Here is a 20,885-nt window from a genome sequence, read left to right on the forward strand (position 1 = left end):
CACTCTCATTGTCTGCTGAGAACTTGTCGTTTTGCTGCATCATGATCATCAGCATATCGAGACATGTCAAATCCAGCACAGCTTAACCCAACATCAACCCGAGGACAGGTTTTAAATGAAAACACATGTGAGAGGATGCAGGGCCTTGAAAGCTTTTTAAAACTGACCACACTGTTGCGAAGTTATGTTTGAGAGTGTGTCTCTGTCTTCTTGCCAGATGATAGGTGAAATTTGCACCTGAGAGTGTTGATCTGTTCACATTCCCAGTGTGTGTGTGTGTGTGTGTGTGTGTGTAATTTTGGCACGGCTTAGTCATGTGTTTGTGCGTTTGGCACCATCAAAGCAGTGCTATTGCGTGAGATATCTCCAGTGAGTGTGTTTTCCACAAGAATTGTTTGGGTTGGCGCCGATACAGCTACGTACGTGTAGACTAATCACTCAGCCAGGCGATCAGTGGGCATATCCTGGCATTGTCCTGCTGAGTGTGTTTGATGGTGTCAGTCTGCAGGCACTGAGTTGTGGACAGAATCATATTCTGCTCTTTTTGACATAACCTGGCAAGGGGAGGGGTCTTTAGGAAAAGCCAATGACAGCCAGTTGGGGGTACATACTTTGCTATAAAATAGCAAGCGTTTGACCCACCTCTCAGTTCAGCCACAGATTGCTTTTTGACACAGACCATCACACTGTACCACTATGCCTTGATTGCATGGGGTCTAAAAGCAGCATTTGGATTCTCTGATTTCGGACTGCGTTTGCCTTTTCATTGCAACTCTGTGGATTTACTGAGTCTGGGGCCATGGAGGTAGGACTAACTGGAGTTTGGAGAACTGAAGAAAGGGGGTTTTGAAGCAGGCCATGCACATCACACATTGTCAGACATCAGAGGGTGGTGATGGTGGTATAGATGATGGTGATGTTTTATGTGATATTTATGTGTTTCAGGTGTGTATGAGGAGGTACTTACGTGAAATTTGGGTTCTCCTGCATCTGACAGGTGAGTGTGACATCAGGTCATTTGGTCTTCACACTCAAAAGTGACACTGTCTTATACTATTATTGCATGAAGATCTCCTCTAGTCCTACTTCTACAATCAGCGGCACATAGGTGTGTTCTATGTGTGTCCAGCTTGTGTGGCAGGTATGACGGGGAGATGCAGTCTGTTCGGACGACACCATGTTCACACGTTTGATGGGGTTTTATATGAATTCCCCGGAGAGTGCAGCTACCTACTGGCTGGAGACTGCCAGCACCGCTCCTTCACACTGCTGGGTGAGTCATGCTCAGACAGTTCAATAAAGAAGCAAACAGGTTTGAATTCTAATGGCATCAGAATCTCATCAAGCGTAGCTCCTTGGCTTATGCATAGCCACTACTATGGGTTTGTTTCTCATTCTCAGATGTGTATACTAAATTGGTGTATGTACATATACTGTAGGAATACTTAATATGAGACATTTGAAACTGCTTAGTCTTCAAAGAGCATCATTGTCATTTCAGACTGCTTTTGATGTAAAATATGAATGAAAAATAAATATGTGTCCAATCTGCAGGTGATTTTGTCAATGGCAAAAGAACTGGAGTCACTCTGTTTCTGGGGGACGCCTTTGAACTGCACCTGTCTGTAGTCGGACGGCTCACACAAGGAGAAAAAAGGTTGAGCAACTTAAGTAGTCATGCAAAAATCATCAATTATATGTTTGTTACTGCAGAAAAAATGGATTATAATGAGTTTCTCTTTTTTGTAGACTGTCTCTGCCCTATGCATCACATGCTGTGTTTGTGGGCTCAGAGCTCGGCTTTTATAAGCTCTGGAGCGAGGAGTTTGGCTTCACTGTTACGATTGATAATGCAGCCAACATCGCTTTGACACTGACCAAACACCATGCCAACCGCACCTGTGGCCTCTGTGGCAACTTCAACGCATTATCATCTGATGAATATACTGCTCAAGAAGGTAAGATCATGCAGGGAAGTGAGTAGAGTTAAAAGTCTGGGATATGTGAATGCGCAGGAGTGAAACTAGGGAGAGTTCATTATTGCTGGAAACAAGGAAATGATTTGAGTCACCAGCACTCAGCAACAGGAAGGGTAGCAATTCAGTACAGGAAAAGATAACGAGGTGAAAGAAAGCAAGAGAAACAGTCGTGGTAGGATGAGATTAAGGAGAAATCTGTCATCGTCTGTCTGTGCGCGTGTGTGTTTTCAGGATTCATAACAGAGGATAGTTATGACTTTGCAAATTCATGGGCAGTGAAGGGGGCCGGTCAGTCATGTCGACGTATCTCGAATCCCACCCAGTCCTGCAACAGCACCAGAGAGACTTCAGCGGTGAGAGGACACACACACACACTCAAACACACACACACACACACACACACACACACACACACGCCATTGCATTTTACATGTTGGCAAACAATCTGAACATGCAGAAGAATTTCTCTCTCGTTATATAAAACCTTTCATCGAGAAAAGCAGCAATAAATTAAGATTGACACACATTAAGGCGTGACAAGATCTGAACCTTTGATGTAAAAGCATTGGGCATCCAAAAGGCATTATTTTTCCTGTGCCAAAGACCTCCGCAAACTGCATCGGCAGCTCACTTTCACTTACTAACCAAGCATCTCTGCCTCTCACTGCAAACAGTATTTCACTCTGTCTAGTGTATCAGAATCTTCACCTCCTAAGTTTGACTTAAAGGTGAACATTGACCTACCATCAAAATCTCATGGTGGGCCCTGGTGGCCTAATAGTTAAGGTGCCAACCATGGACCACAGTGGTTTTTGTTCAGCTGATTACCTCTGTTGCATGTCTCGCTCCCCCCTCATTTCCCGTCGTCTCTATTCTTGCAGATATCTCATTGTGTCAGACTTTTAACTTGTGTCCTCTGGTTTTGAATTTGAAATGAGAAATGTTATTTTTGTGGGTGCTGTTCTGTAATGTTGACACTGTAGGCGTTGTGGGTGGGCTGATATGAAAAAAAAAACAGTTTTAGCAAGAACATTCTGAAGCACAGGAATACCCACATGTGAGAAAACAGGAACGACTACATGTTAGTGTGAATGCCATCAGCATCTCCTTTACCAACTGCAAGTCTGATCTATTTCATGTGTCTTTGTCAGTTCCCTATAGAGGTGGAACAAAGTGCTTCATTGGCCTCATGCAATAATTCCCAAAGTCTGACTGAGTAAAATACATTAGATTACTATTACTTAGAGACTTTTAATCTCTCTTAATCTGATTTTATGGTCCTCAAATCATTGAAATCCTTTTTCAATCATGATGACACAAGTAGCTATTATCGTCATAGGAACAGATTTTTTTACATCTTAAAACCTACCCACCAAATGTCATTTTTAGAATTCATTATGCTTTATTTTACATGAGCTGATGAGACATGACAGCTCATGACAAGACAAGACTACTAGCGTCTTCAGTCACAAACTGCTTCTTTTTTGTTTTAGTTAAAAAAACTGATTGTGTGTGTGTGTGTTGATGTAGATTTTGTCCAGCTGCAGCGTGTTGCAGACGTCCAGTGTGTTCCTGCACTGTGCCCACCTGGTCTCTCCTGAGGCGTTCCTGTTGCTGTGTCAGGCGGAGGCGTGTCGCTGTGTCCAGAAGGACGGGGAAGACTGTTACTGTCCAATCCTGATGGAGTATGCTCGCACGTGCCACGCGCACGGGATACTTCTTAGAGGCTGGATGGAGGAGAGCCAGTGCTGTGAGTTAGTCAGTCAGTCAGTGAGAAGGTAGCTGCAAGCTATGAAATTATGAAATAATGTGTGTGTTTGTGTGTTCAGACCCCAAGTGCCCAATTGGGATGCAGTACAGCGAATGCACCAAGTCCTGCTCTACGACATGCCATAGTCTCAACATCCAGGAGGTTTGCAAGGAAGAGTGTGTGGATGGCTGTACATGCCCTGGTGACCTACCACTCACGTTATCTCCCTGTCTTTCCCTCTCTCTGTTGCTCAGTGACTAGTAGTGGTAACATGGTGTGCATTTGTTTTTCAGTGGGTAAGGTTTTGGACGGTAATCGCTGTGTGGAGGTGTCTCAGTGTTCCTGCGTGCACATGGGGCGGCATTTCCCTCCAGGATCCACTATCTCTCAGGACTGCAACACCTGGTGAGAGAGCAACATGCATGCAGGACAATGTATAAATACACAGATAGAGAGAAATACAACACCACCTCACTCAATTGCCTTTTTTCCTGCAGCGTGTGCCGTCATGGCTCCTGGGAATGCACCAATGAAGGCTGCCCTGGTGAGAGAGATGTACAGTAGTGGTCAATGCACTGACTTACATATTCTACTGATATGGAAAGTCCTGCGTTGCTAATTTCTTATGTTATGGCCTTGTTGTCTGTGTGCAGGTGAGTGCTTGGTGGTGGGCCAGTCTCACTTCAAGACCTTTGACAACAAGTTCTTCACCTTCACCGGTCGCTGTCAGTATCTGCTGGCAAGGGACTGCACCGATAACGCGTTTTCTGTCATTATTGAGAATGTACAGGTAATGCATGTTTATTTTGAAACTGCCAAACATTTTTTGAAATGTGCTCTCCTTTTACATAAAATTAAATGGGAGTTTATTTCTGTCACTTTCCTGCCACTAGCTGCTTGTCATCTCCAGTATTTTGGCTGTTGGTATTGGTTGGTGTTTCAGTGCGCAGATGATCAGGATGCTGTGTGCACACGCTCAGTGACGCTCAGCCTGCCCTCTCTGGAGGATATGACAGTGAAGCTGAAGCATGGAGGAGTTGTCTCTGTCAACAGCATGGACATCCAGACCCCAATGCACCATGGTATGTCACTTTGGCAGTGAATCAAATCTGCATTTTATAGTCCCTCTGTGTATATTGTACTGTATGTGGTTTGATACTGATAATAAGTCCTGAAAAGAAGTACTGAAAATATTGTACTTTGATCTTCTATATTCTTTTTAAATTATTTTTTTATTGAAAAAAGGATTTATTGTTTCATTTATTGACAGGTTTATATTGAATTCAACTAGTCAACTTACTGTGTCTGCAATTTTACAGGCCGCCTGCATATCCAGAGATCTGTTCAGTCTTCTGTGCGTGTAAAGTTTGGAGACGACCTGCGTCTGGACTGGGATGGGCGGGGTCGCGTGCTTTTAAAGGTATTAACAAATTGAATGGTTAAAATGGAATATATGTGAAAAGATTAGCAAACAACCGTCCTGAATGCTGTACACCTCCCCAGCTGGGACCACGATGGGCGGGGCAGACTTGCGGTCTCTGTGGCAACTACAATGGTAACCAAGGTGATGACTTCTTGTCTGGATCTGGTCTGGTTGAGGCGGGTCCTCAGGCATTCAGCCAGTCATGGAGGATCAACGGAGACTGTGAAACCAGCCACAAACATGACACTGATCCGTGTGCCATTAACCCCAAAAGAGGTATACATATTCACGTAGCTAGCTCACATACACACATCACCACAAAATGTTGGTAGTAACCTGCAATCCTCCTGCATCTTTTAGTTCGATTTGCAGAGGAGGCATGTGCGGTGATGATGTCAGATGTGTTCAGTCCGTGCCACTTCCTGGTGAACCCGGGTCCATTCCAGCGGTTCTGTCGTTATGATGTGTGTGCGTGTGTGGACGGTGAGGAGTGCCTCTGCTCCGCTCTGTCTGCCTACTCAGCTGCCTGCGCTGCCAGAGGAGTGCTGCTCAACTGGAGGTCCCCCTCACTCTGCGGTAACTCTCACAGTCAGCTCATTTACAGCTGATCATTCATACACACACACACACACACAAGTGAACATGCAAACATTTTATTCAACATTGTTGGACAGGAAGCAGTATTGTAGGGTCTATAATAATCTGAGTAAGTCATAGTTTTAACGTAGGTGCAGATCAGATCTTCAGCACCACATAAACATCTCTCTCAGAATATTTCTATCATCAAGAGAACAACAACATCATTCCAAGCAAGACAAGTTCATTATAATTCCTATTTGTTACAGATGAAAGCATGGTTTAACTGAGCATAGATCCCTAACCCTCCCCTGATTTGATTTTGTCAGAGCTGGAGTGCACTGGAGGCCAGGTGTACGAGGCCTGTGGTAGTGCATGTGACCGGACATGCCGCGCTCTGTCTGGCGCTGAGGTGGGCTGTGACGGGGAGAGGGTGTGCGAGGAGGGCTGTTTTTGTCCTGCTGGAAAGTACCTGAGCGACTCTGGAGAATGCGTGACAGCTGATCTGTGCACCTGCCTGCATGATGGACAGCTCTACCAGCCTAATGACGTCTATGCGGATCACAACAGCATCTGGTCAGTTACATATTCATAGTCTGAAACTACGATACGTATAATAAACTTGTGTCACATTTTGTGTGTTTTTCTTGTGTGTGCAGCTACTGTGAGAATGGCTCCATGCGCTGTAGCTCACCTGAAATGAGCACATTACTGTCTGACCTCTTCTATGATGATGACCTAGCACCATCCAGAGGTACAATTTCAGTATTTTGCAAGACCTCTATTGAATGTCAGTGTGTTTAATGACTTGTATAATTCAGTATCTATATGGTATCTTTGATATGACCATTTGTATTTAACATGAGACTTTGCCTCTGCCTCTTTATGCAGTGAACAACTGGGTCAGAGCAGTATGTCTCTGGTCTGATCACCCTATAAGTTAATCTGTTTTATTATCTTTTGTGAGTGCCTAATTTGTTTTGCATTTTGGGAACTGATCACTGACTTCGTGTAACCCAACTGTATGTATTGGTGTCTGCAGACCGCCGGTCAGCCCAGTGCCCTCCTCCACTCACCCGTACAGACTGTGATGCAGGAGAAAAAGGCCTCGAGTGTGCCAGAACCTGCCAGAATCTGGATCTGCCCTGTGTGAGCCTCGCCTGCATCCCAGGCTGCCTCTGTCCACCTGGCACAGTAGGTGATGTGTTGTCTGTGTGTGTGTGCTTGTTGATAAAGCACCCATATATCTAAAATAGAGCACACTGATTGATTAGCTGATTGATTTCAGGTACGTCACCGCAGAGACTGCATTGCACCGGAACAGTGTCCCTGTTACCATAACAACAGACCATATGCATCAGGACAGACCATCGCCGTGGACTGCAACACCTGGTAAAATGATTGTTTGCATACATGGTCATGACAGGAAATACCTGTACTCTGCTTTCTCAACTGTCTCTCTCGTTTACAGTGTGTGTGAGAACAGGAAGTGGCGCTGCACGGAGAAGGTGTGCAATGGTGTGTGCCGCACTGTGGGGGAGGGGCATTACATCAGTTTTGATGGCCTCAAATATTCCTTTCCTGGCCTCTGCCAATATGTCCTAGTCCAGGTAAGAGACAGAGAGATCCGAAAAGACTAGATCACACAGTGCACTGGTGTCAGAATAAAAACGTATTATATGCATCCGGTTCATTTCATCTTTCTGTCCTCTTCCTGCATTTGTCTTTTTTTAACTTTCACATATCAATAGGATATGTGTAACGGAGAAGAGGGCTCATTCAGAGTGCTGGTGGAGAATGAGGCCTGTGGAATTGTGGGACATCGCTGTGCAAAAGCTATCACCATCTTCTACCAGGGAGGGTTGATTGTAATGCAAGGTGGAGAGGTAACACACATTTCCATACCAACATACACACGTGTAGTCAGCACAGAACTGTCAGACATGAACATAACACTACATTACAAACAAAGAACATCTGTCACAATAGAAGTTCCCTTCCTGAAATGCAGCTCAAGTTTTTTTAGAATCATATAACCAGAAGGAAACAGTGCTTACAAGTGTAGCCTTTATATCGTCTTATAATCAACAGTAAAACATTAAAAGGTCTTCAATCTCTTTTTTTCCAGGGAAAGCATTAAAGCTGCTTGTTTCTGTAGCTAGTGGTGATGTACCTGAACCCAGCAGTGAATACAGTTCTTTATTTGAATATTTTTAACTATCAGATAAAAATAGTGCACAAACGGCATGGTGCCTTTTGCATAACATTTGGAAATAAACCGTAAAAGAATTGCGTTTGCATATGCATTCATGCTTGCCATCTGTCTCTCTCGCAGGTGAAGATGAAGAGGCCGGTGCCACAGGGCTCACAGGTGGAGATTGTGCGCTCTGGTCAGTTTTACACCCTGCTGCTGGGGAAGCACATTTCCCTCAGCTGGGACAAGGGAACTCGCCTCCTGGTTCACATCTCAGCCACATACAGGGTACTAACATATTATCATACTGCTTTTCACATATTGTTTTATTTACATTATGCTAAACATATCCTTGTACGCATTTTACTGTGTGCAGGGCCGGGTGTGCGGTCTGTGTGGTAACTTTGACGGGAACGTCAACAACGACTTGATGAGCAGTAACAACCAGCTGGAGGTGGACTCCTCGCACTTTGGGAACTCCTGGAAGGTTATTCCCAGCTGTGCCGATGTAGCACAGGTAGAGTCTGGTTTTAGGTTAAAGGTTTGGTTCACTCAAATTACAAAGCATTTAAAAATGAATTTTCTTCATAATTTATTTATTTGGGGTTTTTTTCTCAGTAAAAAAAACTAAGATCAGTGTCAACAGAACATTGGAGCTGCGTTCTCACCAAGAAATTGTCCATGGAAGCTGTATGTGTTTTAGAATATTAACCACAAATTGTATCCCATAGACACACTAGCAAAGATGTCTAAAACAGATACCATTCATATTCATTTTAATGTTATTACAGTTAGTTTCTGAGGCAAAATTGTTTTTGTTTTAGTAACCTGTCTGTTCTGTAGTTTTAAAACAATACAATTAAGTTAAACAGGATGAAGAAGATAAATTAACCATTGTGCAGAACATTACCATTGTCTCACCAATGGTCAAGTCAGAGACAAGTATGGGGATTATGGTTGACCTCTGGTGCCAGTGCTAAATCTTGAAGGACAATTTAAGGCCAGCTCTGCTAATAAGGCTTAGATGTGGCTGTGCACAGTAAGGCTCCATTCATTGTCCCGATCTGGAACACTTAGGACCAAGGCCTACATATTTACTGTGATGGATCACCTACCTCAGGCAAGTCTGTGGAAGTTGAGTTTTGTACCATACGGACATGAATAAAAACCAATGGCTGCCTGGAAGGTTTTGAATCCACCTCACAAGGTAAAATATACTCTGGAAATGGTTAGCCATTGTTTAAGGTATGCCTGATTTGTAGTTCAAGTTCGGAAAATTTAAAAACATTTAATCTGTGTGTGTTCTTGTGTGTCAAGATACCCGCTCCTTGCAGTGACAACATTGTCAAGTTGGTAACAGTGGAGCAGTCGTGCCGTGTGATCACTGGTCCTCTCTTCAGGCAATGCAACAGCCAGGTGAGTGTAATTACAGACACACTGCATATCCCATGACACTGCATGCATCGTTAGCCTCGTGCACTTGGTCCTCTCCTAACCTGTTTCCTGTGCGTCTCTAGGTGGATGCAGAGCCATATGTAGAGATGTGCGTGGAGGCAGCATGCTCTTGTCCATCAGTGGCCGACTGTGCGTGTTTCTGTGATGTGATTGCAGCTTATGCTCAGGTCTGTTCAGAGAGGGGTGTGTCCGTCAGCTGGAGATCCAACGATCTTTGCCGTGAGTGTGAAAAATTTCTCCACGATGCACTGCTCTGCTCCTGCTCCTTTTTTAGGTACCACTATCACAAGACCACCACTTTCAGTTCTGCTATTGTTCTCCCACATGATAGTTTTTGTGCTATCACTTTTAGCGACACTTTTGTAGTTCTGCTTTCTGAGGGAAAATTTACCCTGAATTTCCGTTGTCTTTCTTTAGAGCTTTTAGTTCTGGCATTAGTTTCTTGTTTTTCACTCAGATAAGGACTTTCTAAACTCTGATATCAGATTTGATGTTCTAAAAATCTTCACTTGTCTTTCTGCAAAAGGTCACAGACCATTTTTATTTTGAAGAAAGAGAACTTTTGTCAAATGGTTAATAAAATAATAACTTTTGTTCCCTCAGCCGTGAGCTGTGAGGAGCTGAACCCCAAGAGCCCACATGCTGGGGAGGAGTTATGCCAGTGGAGGTATAATACTTGTGGCCCAGCCTGTCCGATTACCTGCCAGCACCCAGATCCTCTCCACTGTCCGCTCACATGTGTAGAAGGTTGCCATGCCTACTGCCCCCCAGGTGCCAAACATACTCACTGGTCCAACAACACTAAATAGCAAAAAGTGAGGGTGAGTTTAACTATAGCCTTATTTTTCTTAGGCCAACTACTGGATGAAGTGGCCATGCGTTGTGTAGATCCCGCTCAGTGTCAGGTGTGCATCCATGAGGGTCAGAGAATCTCCCACGGCAACAAGGTCATCCTGAATCACGATGACCCCGACCACTGCAAAATATGGTAATACTGCTTCAAACACTCAGAAACAGGTCTGGATAATGTGGATTTGAAACGATTGCTTGTCGTAATATGATTTTTTGCACAGCTTCAGATGTTTTTCTCTTCTTTTCCAAAGTCACTGTGACAACAACACCCTGAGCTGTGAAGTCTGTACCTCCTTTACCGCGTTCACCACTCCCACACCAACGCCTACCTATGCCACCTTCTCGACCCTGCCCTTCACCACTTTGATGCCCGAGGGCACGTGTGACCGCGCCATGGATCTGGCGTTCCTATTGGATGGTTCGGAAGCCCTAAGCGAAGATGAATTTCAGGCAACCAAAGAGTTTATACTGGGAGTGGTTGAACGATTCCGCATGGGCTCGGCTCACACTCGAGCCACAGTGCTGCTTTACCACTCTGGAGTCAAAACATATGACCTGCAGGTACATAAACATATACTGTACATGTGTGACTCAGCCAAGGATGTGGTCTTGCACAGATACACAGCGCTGCATTGAGCATCTGTGGAATAATACTTCATTGATCAAATATAACTCAGAAATAAACTGCCTTGGTGACTTAAGGAAACTGAGTGTCATAGTAAAGGTCCTGGTTACTTGATCATCCATCTGTCCATCCCATGTGAAGACAGCATGTTTCTTACTGGAAATTATTCACTAGAATCATAAATGTCAATACAGTGGTAACTTCCATTTTGCCAAAATTACAGCAAAAGTTACAGGGGCAAACAACCGTGAGGTGGTAATTCTAGTTCTCTCTCTCATGAATGCCTGTAGGTTCAGAAGTGGCTGTTTAAGAAGACTGTGCGTGAGCTGCATTACACAGGAGGCGATGCAGCCTTCTTGGACGAGGCTGTCAAGTACCTGGTCATCAACATCTATGACAAGAACAAGCGTGAGCATGCCGGCCGCGTTGCCATCATCTTGGCTGCTAGTGCAAACCCTCGCCCTGTCCGTGCCCTCACCAAGATGCTCCGCAAGAAAGCCATCACCACCCTGACAGTGGCACTGGGTCCTGGGGTGAACATGGGGCAGATTAATGACATCACCAAGGCCAACCCAGAAAACAGGGCCTATGTGCTTAGCAGCACAGGTGAGCTGCCTGATCGTCTGTTAGAGCTGACAGATTACCTCTGCACCTTGGGGATGGAGCCTGAGGTGGTGAAACCTCCAACACCAAAGTCCACTCTGGGTAAAGCTCGCCAAGGCACGACTACCACGACCTTGGCTCCTCGTCTGGTGCCCAACCCCACACAACGACTCCCAAACGCCCCTATGTCCACCTCACCCTCTGGCCTGTCTCCCATCACCACACCGTCATCTTCTGTCTCTCCAGCCAGAGATGTGACGTTCATCCTTGAAGGCTCCGATTCAGTCGGCGAGGTCAACTTTAACAAGTCGCTCCTTTTCCTGGAGGAGGTTATTACAAAGCTGACAGAGGAGGAAGAGCTCATACGTATCACCGTGATCCAGTACTCAGTCACAGTGACTGTGGAGATCAGGCGGTGGGAGCTGAGGTGGCAGAGGTCCCAGCTGCTGGAGCGACTGAGGGGGATTCGTTGGAGGGGTGGAAGTAAGACCAACACAGGCACAGCTGTCACAACGTTTCAAGAAATGACCACAGTCCAGCCTTCACGCGGTCCCACCCCTCCTCAGCTGGTCTTCCTCGTGACAGAAAACCCACCCACTGACACGGTGACACGCCCACCGTCTACTAGCACCCACACTCACGTGTATCCCATTGGTGTTGGACCAAAAGTACGTGAGACTGACTTGCTACCTTTCAGCTACCCTCAACGCCCGATGATGGTTGATGACTACAACCGTCTGACAACCTTGGTCCACCGCATCGTCAATATCACGCACACCACAGTCAGGCCCCGCTCTCCTACACTGCCACCCCTGGTCCTCCCAACACTCTCCAGTCTGCCACCCTCAGGTATAGAAGACACCCTCATTTCAGTCATTCAGTCTACGAGGAGTCGTTAGCCTGTATTAATGTGTGAGAATATGTCTGCACAGTGCCCTGTAAGAAGCCTGTGGATGTGCTGTTCCTGTTGAAAGCTGGAGAGCAGATTGAGGACATGAAGACATTCGTCAAAGCTTTCATCAATAATGCTGACATAGGTAGGTCTGATGTAACCCCTAAATGCACTAATGTGTAGTATTGTTGATAGTTCTACTTAGTTGCAGTGATTTAGTTCTTTGCTTATGTGTGCAGGGCTGAATGGCACTCAGGTGAGTGTGGTTCAGTATGGAGACACCAACAGAGCAGAACTCACCTGGAAGGACGAGCAGAGCAAATCCCACCTCCTGAGCCTGGTGGAGCGCATACCAAGGAGGACCACCGCTGCACCCGCACTAGGTGGTGGATACTCACACTAATGGGTGCACACACATTAAAGCAAACACTCACACTCGCTCACACCTGCTCTGAATGTCTGCAGGCTCTGCGCTGCGATTTGCTGTGCAGACGGCCATCTCGCCAGTCAGTGGTGGAAGAGTCGGTGTGGCAAAGGCTGTGGTGATGCTGGTGACTGACAAATCAGCTGATGATGTCAAAGAAGCAACAAACGAGGCGCTGGCAGCAGGTAATTAAGTCACCACTGACACGATTAATGTTGAGTATGCCAGTTCAACTACGATACTAAATGTGTACAGGTGCATAAAAGCCAAAAATGGAATGTGGCAAAACAAAAAATAAGACTTATAAAACCATGCATATAAACACCTGCAGGCAATGTTCCTTTTATAAACTACAGTCCAGGAAATGTGCATGACCCTCCTATTCCACTTCCCATTTCTGCAGCCAATGATGGTGATTTCATCAGTTAGTTAGCACACAGTCCAGCCCTCTCCTCTGCTTTGCGGGGGTTGAGAGTGTAATGGTGAGAAAGCGCTGATGAAATATTGAGTAGGCTTTGATTTAAGATTCCACATCTTTTCAAACTGAAAATGTGCTTATGGAACAGTTATGGCTCACTACAAGCGCAAGTGCAAATAACACTGCAAGTCTGAATGTTTATACCAACATAGATCTATAATTAACATTTGATATCAAGTGAAATTAAACTTGTGAGAGTCATCAAAACTCACTGTGGCTTCAGTTCATCACCTTGCAATCTGCCAGTTTACCCTGTGGTAAAAATGTTTGTATGCATGTGTCAGACTTTACACGCAGGTGTGCACACTGTCCAATCAAGTTTGTTTTTGTAGATCACTACACCTGGTGTAGTTTCGCTGACAAGAGTCTCCTCCCTCAGGTGTGTCGGTGTTCCCCATCGGGGTGGGATCAGGCTATGACAGGAATGAGCTTAGCATCCTTGGTCGCCATGGCAACCAAGACAACACTCTGCACTTGAACAGCATGGATCAGTTACTGATGTTGCTGACCCTGGACCATGGTTACACAGAGAGAATATGCAGAGGTGCATACAGACACACACACACACACACACAGTGTTATTTTTCTAGGTAAAAGAGATTAATTGTAATAAATAAATATCTGTGTTGGTTCTCAGCTGGTCCACCAGGAGTGTGTGTTGATGATAATGGAAATGAGAGAAAGGCGAGTAGTATCTCCTGACTTTGAATACAAGTTACAGCAATACAGCGACCTCTAACAGCCATCACAGTCTTACTTGTAATGAACTGTTTGTCTCTCTGTTGCAACGTGTTTCAGCCTGGTGAGTCATGGCTTCTGGACGACGGCTGCCACTCTCTCATGTGCCACCCCAGTGGGGCAGTGACCGTGCTGAACCACAAAGTCAGCTGTGACAGACTGGAGCCGCCAGCCTGCAGCAACAACATGCCACCTGTCAGAGTTCAGGAGACCTGTGGCTGCCACTGGGAATGCCCTTGTACGTACATCAAAAAGATCAAATAGCTGCTGAAGTTTCTTGCATCGCATTTAATCTCGTCTATATTAAGCGCATCATTTCCCACTCGAGCTGTTAATGAATGCGAGGTTTGCATTCCAGTCTATTTATACTGACTGTTAACAGATCACATGTTTCTGCCTCCTGTATAAACACTCTCTTCCTCCTGCCTGGTGTGTGTTCATAGGCATGTGTATGGGCAGCTCCACTAATCATGTGGTCAGGTTTGACGGCTTGGCTCTTAGGCTGGATGGGGAGGGTTTGTGCACCTACACGCTTCTCACTGTCAGCAGAGGCATCAGTGAGGGGTCAGAGGTCAAACTCCATAGCGGACCTTGCCATGACTCAGCAAATTACAACCAGGTCTGCATGAAAGCCATGGAGGTGATCCACGGACCGCATAAACTGCTGCTGAAGGATGATATGACGGTAAGCAGTGTGTGTTGCCAGTCAGGATACCTGCACTGACACTGGAACTGATGATTGTATGTGAGTCTATAAAAGGTTATTTGCCAAATGCGTGCATTTGTTTGAGCAGGCAGTGATTGATCGGGAAGAACTCGCACTGCCGTGGCAGCACGCTGGCTTAGAGCTGGTGCGTTATGGAGGAGTGATGCTGCAGCTGAAGTCAGACCACGGCTACGTCCTGACTTTCACTCCTCAGAGCAATGAGTTTACCATCACACTGCCCAGCTCCACCTCCACTGGCCACACTGCTGGACTCTGCGGTAACATAAATACAGACCCATTTATTCAAAAGGTTTATCTCTTTTTATTTGCTTCTATCTCAACACTGTCTCCTTCCTCAGACCACTGTTCTCTCTCTGTATCTTTCTTCCAGGTGCCTGTGGTGAGGAGAAATTGAACGTTCTTTCTTTACGTAACGGCAACTCGACCACTGACCAGCCAGCCTTCATCTCAGACTGGACCGTGGCTGTAGATGGAGGAGTGTGTCTGCCGAAGCGGACGGCAGTGTGTGTGTCCGGAGCAGCGATGGGATGTCAGGCCCTGCGCTCTGAGGTGTTTGAGCCGTGCCACGCGCACATTCCCGTCCAGGTGTTCCTTGCCAAATGTGAGGAGCAGGCGTGTGAGGAGTCAGATGTGTGCGAGCTCATTTCTGCCTACGCACGCCTCTGTAGGCAGAGAGGTGTGTGCGTGGACTGGAGGAGCCCCCACCTCTGCCGTAAGTCCCTGTTTGATGTGTGTATGTTTTTGCCCTGCTCGCTGCGGTGGACATATTTGAATGCACTGTCTGGGCCTAAACTTAAACTTTAGCCTGATCTGTGTGTTACAGCGTTACAGTGCCCCAGCTCCATGGAGTATGATGCATGTCGGACAGGTTGCGTAGAGGACTGTGGTAGCATACAGACGTTGCCAGGCGACTGGTCGGTTGCCAGGGGTAACGAGTCATCCTGTATGGACACACCTACTGAGGGCTGTTTCTGCACTGGAGGGACGGTTTTGCATCATGGACAGTGCGTGTCACCTGAAGCATGCAGCCAGTGTGTTGACCATCATGGACGCACATATACGGTGAGGCACACGAGAAGACGAGTGACTGAATGTGTGAGAGAGTGACGCCAATTCTGAACCAACTTCTTAATCGCAGAGACACATGCTAATAGAATTGGATGGGGCAACTATAAAAGTGTTCACCATTAAACTGGGCTGTGAGCGCCCTCTAGTGTTTAGCTATAATATAACCAAACTGCACTGAACGTAGTATGATTTGTTTGTACAGTACATGCAAAGTTGGGTTCCGGCTGAGAACCCATGTTTGATTTGCATGTGTTTGGACCAACAACACATCAACTGCACCGCCCGGCCCTGCAATGACGTCAAAGGCAAGCAAAAATATTACCAAAGTTGCATTGTGGGTGTAGAGCAGGCACTTTGTAATACACCATCTGTTTGTGTGTGTAGCTCCAGTGTGTGGACCGTGTGAGATCCTGCAGGAGAAGAGAGAGTCTAAGTGCTGCCCAGAGTATGAGTGTGGTATGTGGCATTATTACAACATTTCTATTTCCAGACCCAATATCGCAGTCTCCTCATCAAATGAGAGCAGGAAGAACAGCTCTGTCAGTATTCAATATAAGAGCTGTGTGTCTGTGTGTGTGTATGAACTGCAGCATACTGTCTCTCTGTGACTTTTCAGTGTGTGATCTGGTGAGCTGCGACCTGCCCGAAGTGCCCCGCTGTGAGGACGGTCAGACCGTGGTCCTGAAAAACCCCGGGGAATGTCAGCCTGTACACGAGTGTGGTACGACATGTACACATTCGCTGTGATGTTGGAGCTCTGCTTTGCTCTGGCACGCACAAACACACACACAAAACAGAACACAAACGTCCACATGGTCGCTTTCACGTGTTTCTTCATATCTTTTCCCTCTCAGTCTGCAAAAAGGAAGAGTGTGTCCTTCAAGCTCCCCCCGACTGTCCCACACACCGCCAACTATCAGTGAAAAAGACAAAGTGCTGTGATGTGTTTCAATGTGTGTGCAACTGCCAGAACTCCACCCACACCTGTCCCGCTGGGTTCATCACATCCTCCTCTACCAACGACTGTGGCTGCACAGAAACCAACTGCCTGCCAGACAAAGTGAGTCTCTACTGGATGCATCCATCTCTTTTTTTGTGCTCTTTTTCTTCAAACAATCCTGTTTTTATTCTTGTTTGTCTCTCCAGGTGTGTGTGGTTGGTGGCATGGTTCACCCAGTGGGAAGTGAATGGGAGGACAGGTGCGAGAAGTGCAGTTGCACCCAGCTACAGGACAAAGACACATTGCTGCACATTGCTCAGTGTGCCCCGCCTGTGTGTGATCGGACCTGCCCTCAGGTGAGACACACACATCAAACACAGACATTTGCAATATCCTTCTACTGTATAATTATTTAAATTTTTATTGTAAATGTTTATTGTGCATTTCAGGGCTCCACATACGCTCCATCAAAAGGAGAGTGCTGTGGGAAGTGCACACCAACCAGCTGTGTGGAGTCAGAGGGAGAGATGCGAGGGGACACACTGATTGGGGGAAAGCTGAGACGTGTATGTGTGTAGAGAAATTATAAATGCCTGAATGAAATAGGCAACTGTGGTGGAAATGATCTTATTTCCTTTGAGAAACCTTTCTATAAAAAATAATCAGACGAATTTGCCTTTATATTATTTAATAATGATGAAAAGAGGTTTACAGCGCTAATCAAGTTTCAGCTGCAAGGACAGGGCTCATACACCAGTATGAGATCTGTCTCACCCTGAACAAGGTTCAAGACTGGCATTCTATCCTGTCTTGTATGAATGTTGCTTTCAGTTTGCCGCAACACCAAGCGCTGGGAAGAAACTTCATCCAAGGTTAAATGATATGAAGGCACACAAGGCAGTTGCTTCCTCCAATGAGAAACATTTGGTCAGATTAAACAGGAATGAATGCACAATAGATAGCACACAAGGTTCAACAGTCATTTCAGGTCACACATAGAGTGAAATACAGTTATATGATAAATTGACATTACAGCAACCAATACTTTATTACTATTTGTTTCGTGTAATTGTCAATAGCTGATTGTCAAAGTTATGACAAACATAAATAACCTCTCAGTTAAATGTGTGTACCTTTATGTACATCGTAATGCCTTTTTAAATGATGCAGCTGTTTCTCTTCTCTCTCAGTTGACTTCAATCTCTGTCTGTTTATAGGTGGGAGAGGTATGGCAGTCTCCACATGATAAATGCATATTACAACAGTGTGTGAAAGTGAAAGACGAGGTGTTCATCTCCGCAACAAATGTAAGCTGCTCTGCTATGGACGCTCCATCCTGCCCGCTGGGAACCGAGTTACGTTGCGACACGCTGGACTGCTGCCCCCGCTGCCACTGCGGTAAACACTCGCATAGGAAATCACACAAGAGAAAACAAAACAAACAAACTTTAGCTGTATTCACATTATATGTACGCACTCTGTTTATATACCACGCTGCAGTTGCAGTGTCTGCCCAGCAGGTGGCTCTCGTATATTGGTGTCATCCCAGAGACAGTTATCCTGACCTGACCTTTTGAGGCCCAATATGCTGTTTAATGAATGGCAGTAAACTTGTTTTCTCCCTGCAGCTCCAATGGACGCCTGTGTCCTCAACCACACTGTGATAGGAGTAAGTCATGCAGACAAGCAGCACTCTTCTGTCACATGAGAACACTGTGAATACTGCTTTCAGCGCTCCGACTCTCCGATCTGTGTGTGTGTTTGTGCAGGCAGGGGAGAGGCTGATGATGGATGTGTGTACACACTGTGAGTGTATGGTGGAGGACGGTGTCCTGAAGAAATACAGACTGTCCTGCAGGAGAATCAGCTGTCCCACTTGCCCCATGGTAAACATCATCCCATCATTTTTTTTCATTATCACAATTATCATTTGTCATCATCATCATCACGACTAACCAATAAATTCAAACGTCAGTCATTTTCATCAAAGGTTTTCTAACCCACTAACCACATTTTCTCCCTGGTCATCACGTCGTTTTCCGTGATTCACTCTAGCCACAGAGGTAAATAGCGAATGATTTATCCAGCCAAATTTATATCTTTGCATTTACAGTAATGTCCTCCTGATGTTTTCTGAGTATACAAACTAACACGCAGTAATAACCACAATGGTTTCAGGGATACACTCTGCAGAAGGAGGAAGGCGCTTGCTGTGGTCGATGTGTTGCCACTGCCTGCTTCATGCAAAGGCCAGATGGAAAACTGATCAGTTTGCAGGTAGGTGCTTTACAGAAATGATGATGCCTTGCTCATGAAACCTCTCCCACACAGAGAATGCACACACTGTAGCGCTCATTTACTGCTGCAAGAAAACTTCAGAATGATATTCAGATATTTTCATACAGACTTTTTCTGATGGTTTTAGCATTGTACTATACTATTATATTCTATTCTCTGCTATGCTATACCATAGTAAATTATTCTATAAAATACTGCTCTATGGAATAAAGTGCTATGCTATACTACACCAAACTAAACTCTACTATGCTTTACCACACTATACTATACTATACTACAGTGAATTCTACTATACAAAACTTTACAGTACTACACTACACTATGCTTTACAATACTATATTATACTGTATTATAATATATATTAATATATACAGTGTACATAGTGAACTCTACAATACAATAGAAAACTTACTATGCTGTACTTTACTACACTAAAATATTGTAACATACTATATCATATAGTGCATATACACTATGATATACTAAATTTTACTATACTATACTGTACTATGTGCTATGCTATGCTGTACTACACTACACTATTCTATGCTATGCCATGCTATATTATTCTTTACCTAATGGGTCAATAGAGTGCTGTTCCCACATAGAAAAAACATGGCCTAATAAAGTTTGCCATATCAGAAATGTAATATTTTAATTTTCTTGTTTACTACATTTTAGAGTGGAGAGAACAGCTTTTTAGCAGCTTTAACAGCTTTTTTATGAACATAAAAACCGTATGTACACGTCTGCCTCTCTCCCTGCAGGTGAACACCACTAGCGAGGACGGTTGCAACCTGTATACCTGTGGTGTAAACAGTAAAGGAGATCTTGTCCTGCAAACCAAAGTCACATCCTGCCCTCCTTTTAACCGCCAAGCTTGCCTGGACCAGGGGGTAGGAGCACAACGCAAACTGCCCTCCATCCATCTCACTGTGTTCCCACACATCCACCTCTGTGTCTGTCACGCACTTGTATTAACGTCATCTCTCCCGTTTGTTTCAGGGTAAAGTCAGCCAGATCGGAACAACCTGCTGCGAGCTGTGTAAGTAGAACTGTGTCCTCTGCAAGACTGGTACACTATTTTGAAAACTCTGGACGCTCTGATTTTAATAACAGCGTGGACATGTGTGAAGGTACGGAGCCAGAGTGTCGGAGGACAGTGGGAACGCTTAACTACATCAAAGTGGATGATTGCCAATCAGAGCACCAGATAGAACTGCGCTACTGTGAGGTAAGAGACTACACACACACACACACACACGCACACACACATATTTAAGGATGATTAATACTCTTTCCGCTTCAGGATTAGCCTACAAAGTTCACTGAAATCATAACACTGTCCCTCACCGTCCCAACCTTTCTGTCTCCCCCTGTGGTGCTGTCCATCTGTCAATCTGTCTGCCTGTCTGTCAGGGCAAATGTCGCAGTAAGTCCATGTACTCCCTGGAGAGGGCCGCTGTGGAGCAGGAGTGTGTGTGTTGTGCTGCTGTGGAAACGGAGCCGCTCAGCGTTCCTGTCCTGTGTGCCAATGGCACTCGTAGCCACCACACTGTCCTGTCTGTCACTTCATGCGACTGTCTGTCTAAACAGTGCACCTAGATAGATAGATAGATAGAGAGAGAGAGAGATGCAGATGGTATGTGTGTATCCAAATAAAATATACCCATATAAATCAGAGCATAAATGGCTGCATTTAAATGCATTTACAGTTAAATATCAACACAAATAGCAATAAAACAAACCTGTCAGTTTCTGTGAGCACTACTTTTCTCTGTGTTTTATTTTAATCTGAATAATCCTTTTGGAATGTGTGGGGTTTGTAGAGATTGATTTGTTTTCAGATGTGGGAATACTTTA

General features: G+C 45.2%; 1 protein-coding gene across 1 annotated transcript; it reads left to right on the top strand.

Moving 5' to 3' along the window:
• The first annotated feature begins 645 nt into the window (after positions 1 to 645).
• vwf (von Willebrand factor) lies at positions 646 to 20,778 on the top strand. The gene is made up of 53 exons (XM_041938231.1): positions 646 to 805; positions 946 to 997; positions 1,130 to 1,273; positions 1,555 to 1,657; positions 1,750 to 1,958; positions 2,211 to 2,332; positions 3,510 to 3,729; positions 3,809 to 3,931; positions 4,023 to 4,134; positions 4,227 to 4,273; positions 4,383 to 4,519; positions 4,673 to 4,811; positions 5,049 to 5,149; positions 5,233 to 5,428; positions 5,513 to 5,728; positions 6,058 to 6,304; positions 6,388 to 6,482; positions 6,771 to 6,922; positions 7,017 to 7,120; positions 7,200 to 7,338; positions 7,480 to 7,614; positions 8,064 to 8,210; positions 8,299 to 8,439; positions 9,240 to 9,338; positions 9,440 to 9,596; positions 9,981 to 10,148; positions 10,230 to 10,365; positions 10,481 to 10,790; positions 11,145 to 12,306; positions 12,390 to 12,494; positions 12,589 to 12,732; positions 12,815 to 12,958; positions 13,631 to 13,795; positions 13,889 to 13,935; positions 14,050 to 14,227; positions 14,433 to 14,674; positions 14,784 to 14,973; positions 15,087 to 15,428; positions 15,540 to 15,778; positions 15,987 to 16,089; positions 16,169 to 16,240; positions 16,401 to 16,505; positions 16,639 to 16,844; positions 16,931 to 17,080; positions 17,174 to 17,290; positions 17,942 to 18,122; positions 18,353 to 18,393; positions 18,494 to 18,610; positions 18,903 to 19,001; positions 19,790 to 19,918; positions 20,028 to 20,067; positions 20,159 to 20,256; positions 20,442 to 20,778. The coding sequence occupies exons 1-53, from the start codon at positions 800 to 802 to the stop codon at positions 20,625 to 20,627; spliced, it is 8,559 nt and encodes a 2,852-aa protein (XP_041794165.1). The 5' UTR covers positions 646 to 799; the 3' UTR covers positions 20,628 to 20,778.
• Positions 20,779 to 20,885: the final 107 nt, after the last annotated feature.

This window comes from Chelmon rostratus, chromosome 6 (genome assembly GCF_017976325.1).
Source record: "Chelmon rostratus isolate fCheRos1 chromosome 6, fCheRos1.pri, whole genome shotgun sequence".
Classification (NCBI taxonomy): Eukaryota; Metazoa; Chordata; class Actinopteri; order Chaetodontiformes; family Chaetodontidae; genus Chelmon; species Chelmon rostratus.

Excerpts from the sequence above, each read along its gene's own strand:
- vwf (XM_041938231.1), top strand. Across the intron at positions 16,090-16,168 it reads GCCCTGCAATGACGTCAAAG|CTCCAGTGTGTGGACCGTGT; the intron begins GCAAGCAAAAAT and ends TTGTGTGTGTAG. Across the intron at positions 20,068-20,158 it reads AACAACCTGCTGCGAGCTGT|GTACGGAGCCAGAGTGTCGG; the intron begins GTAAGTAGAACT and ends ACATGTGTGAAG.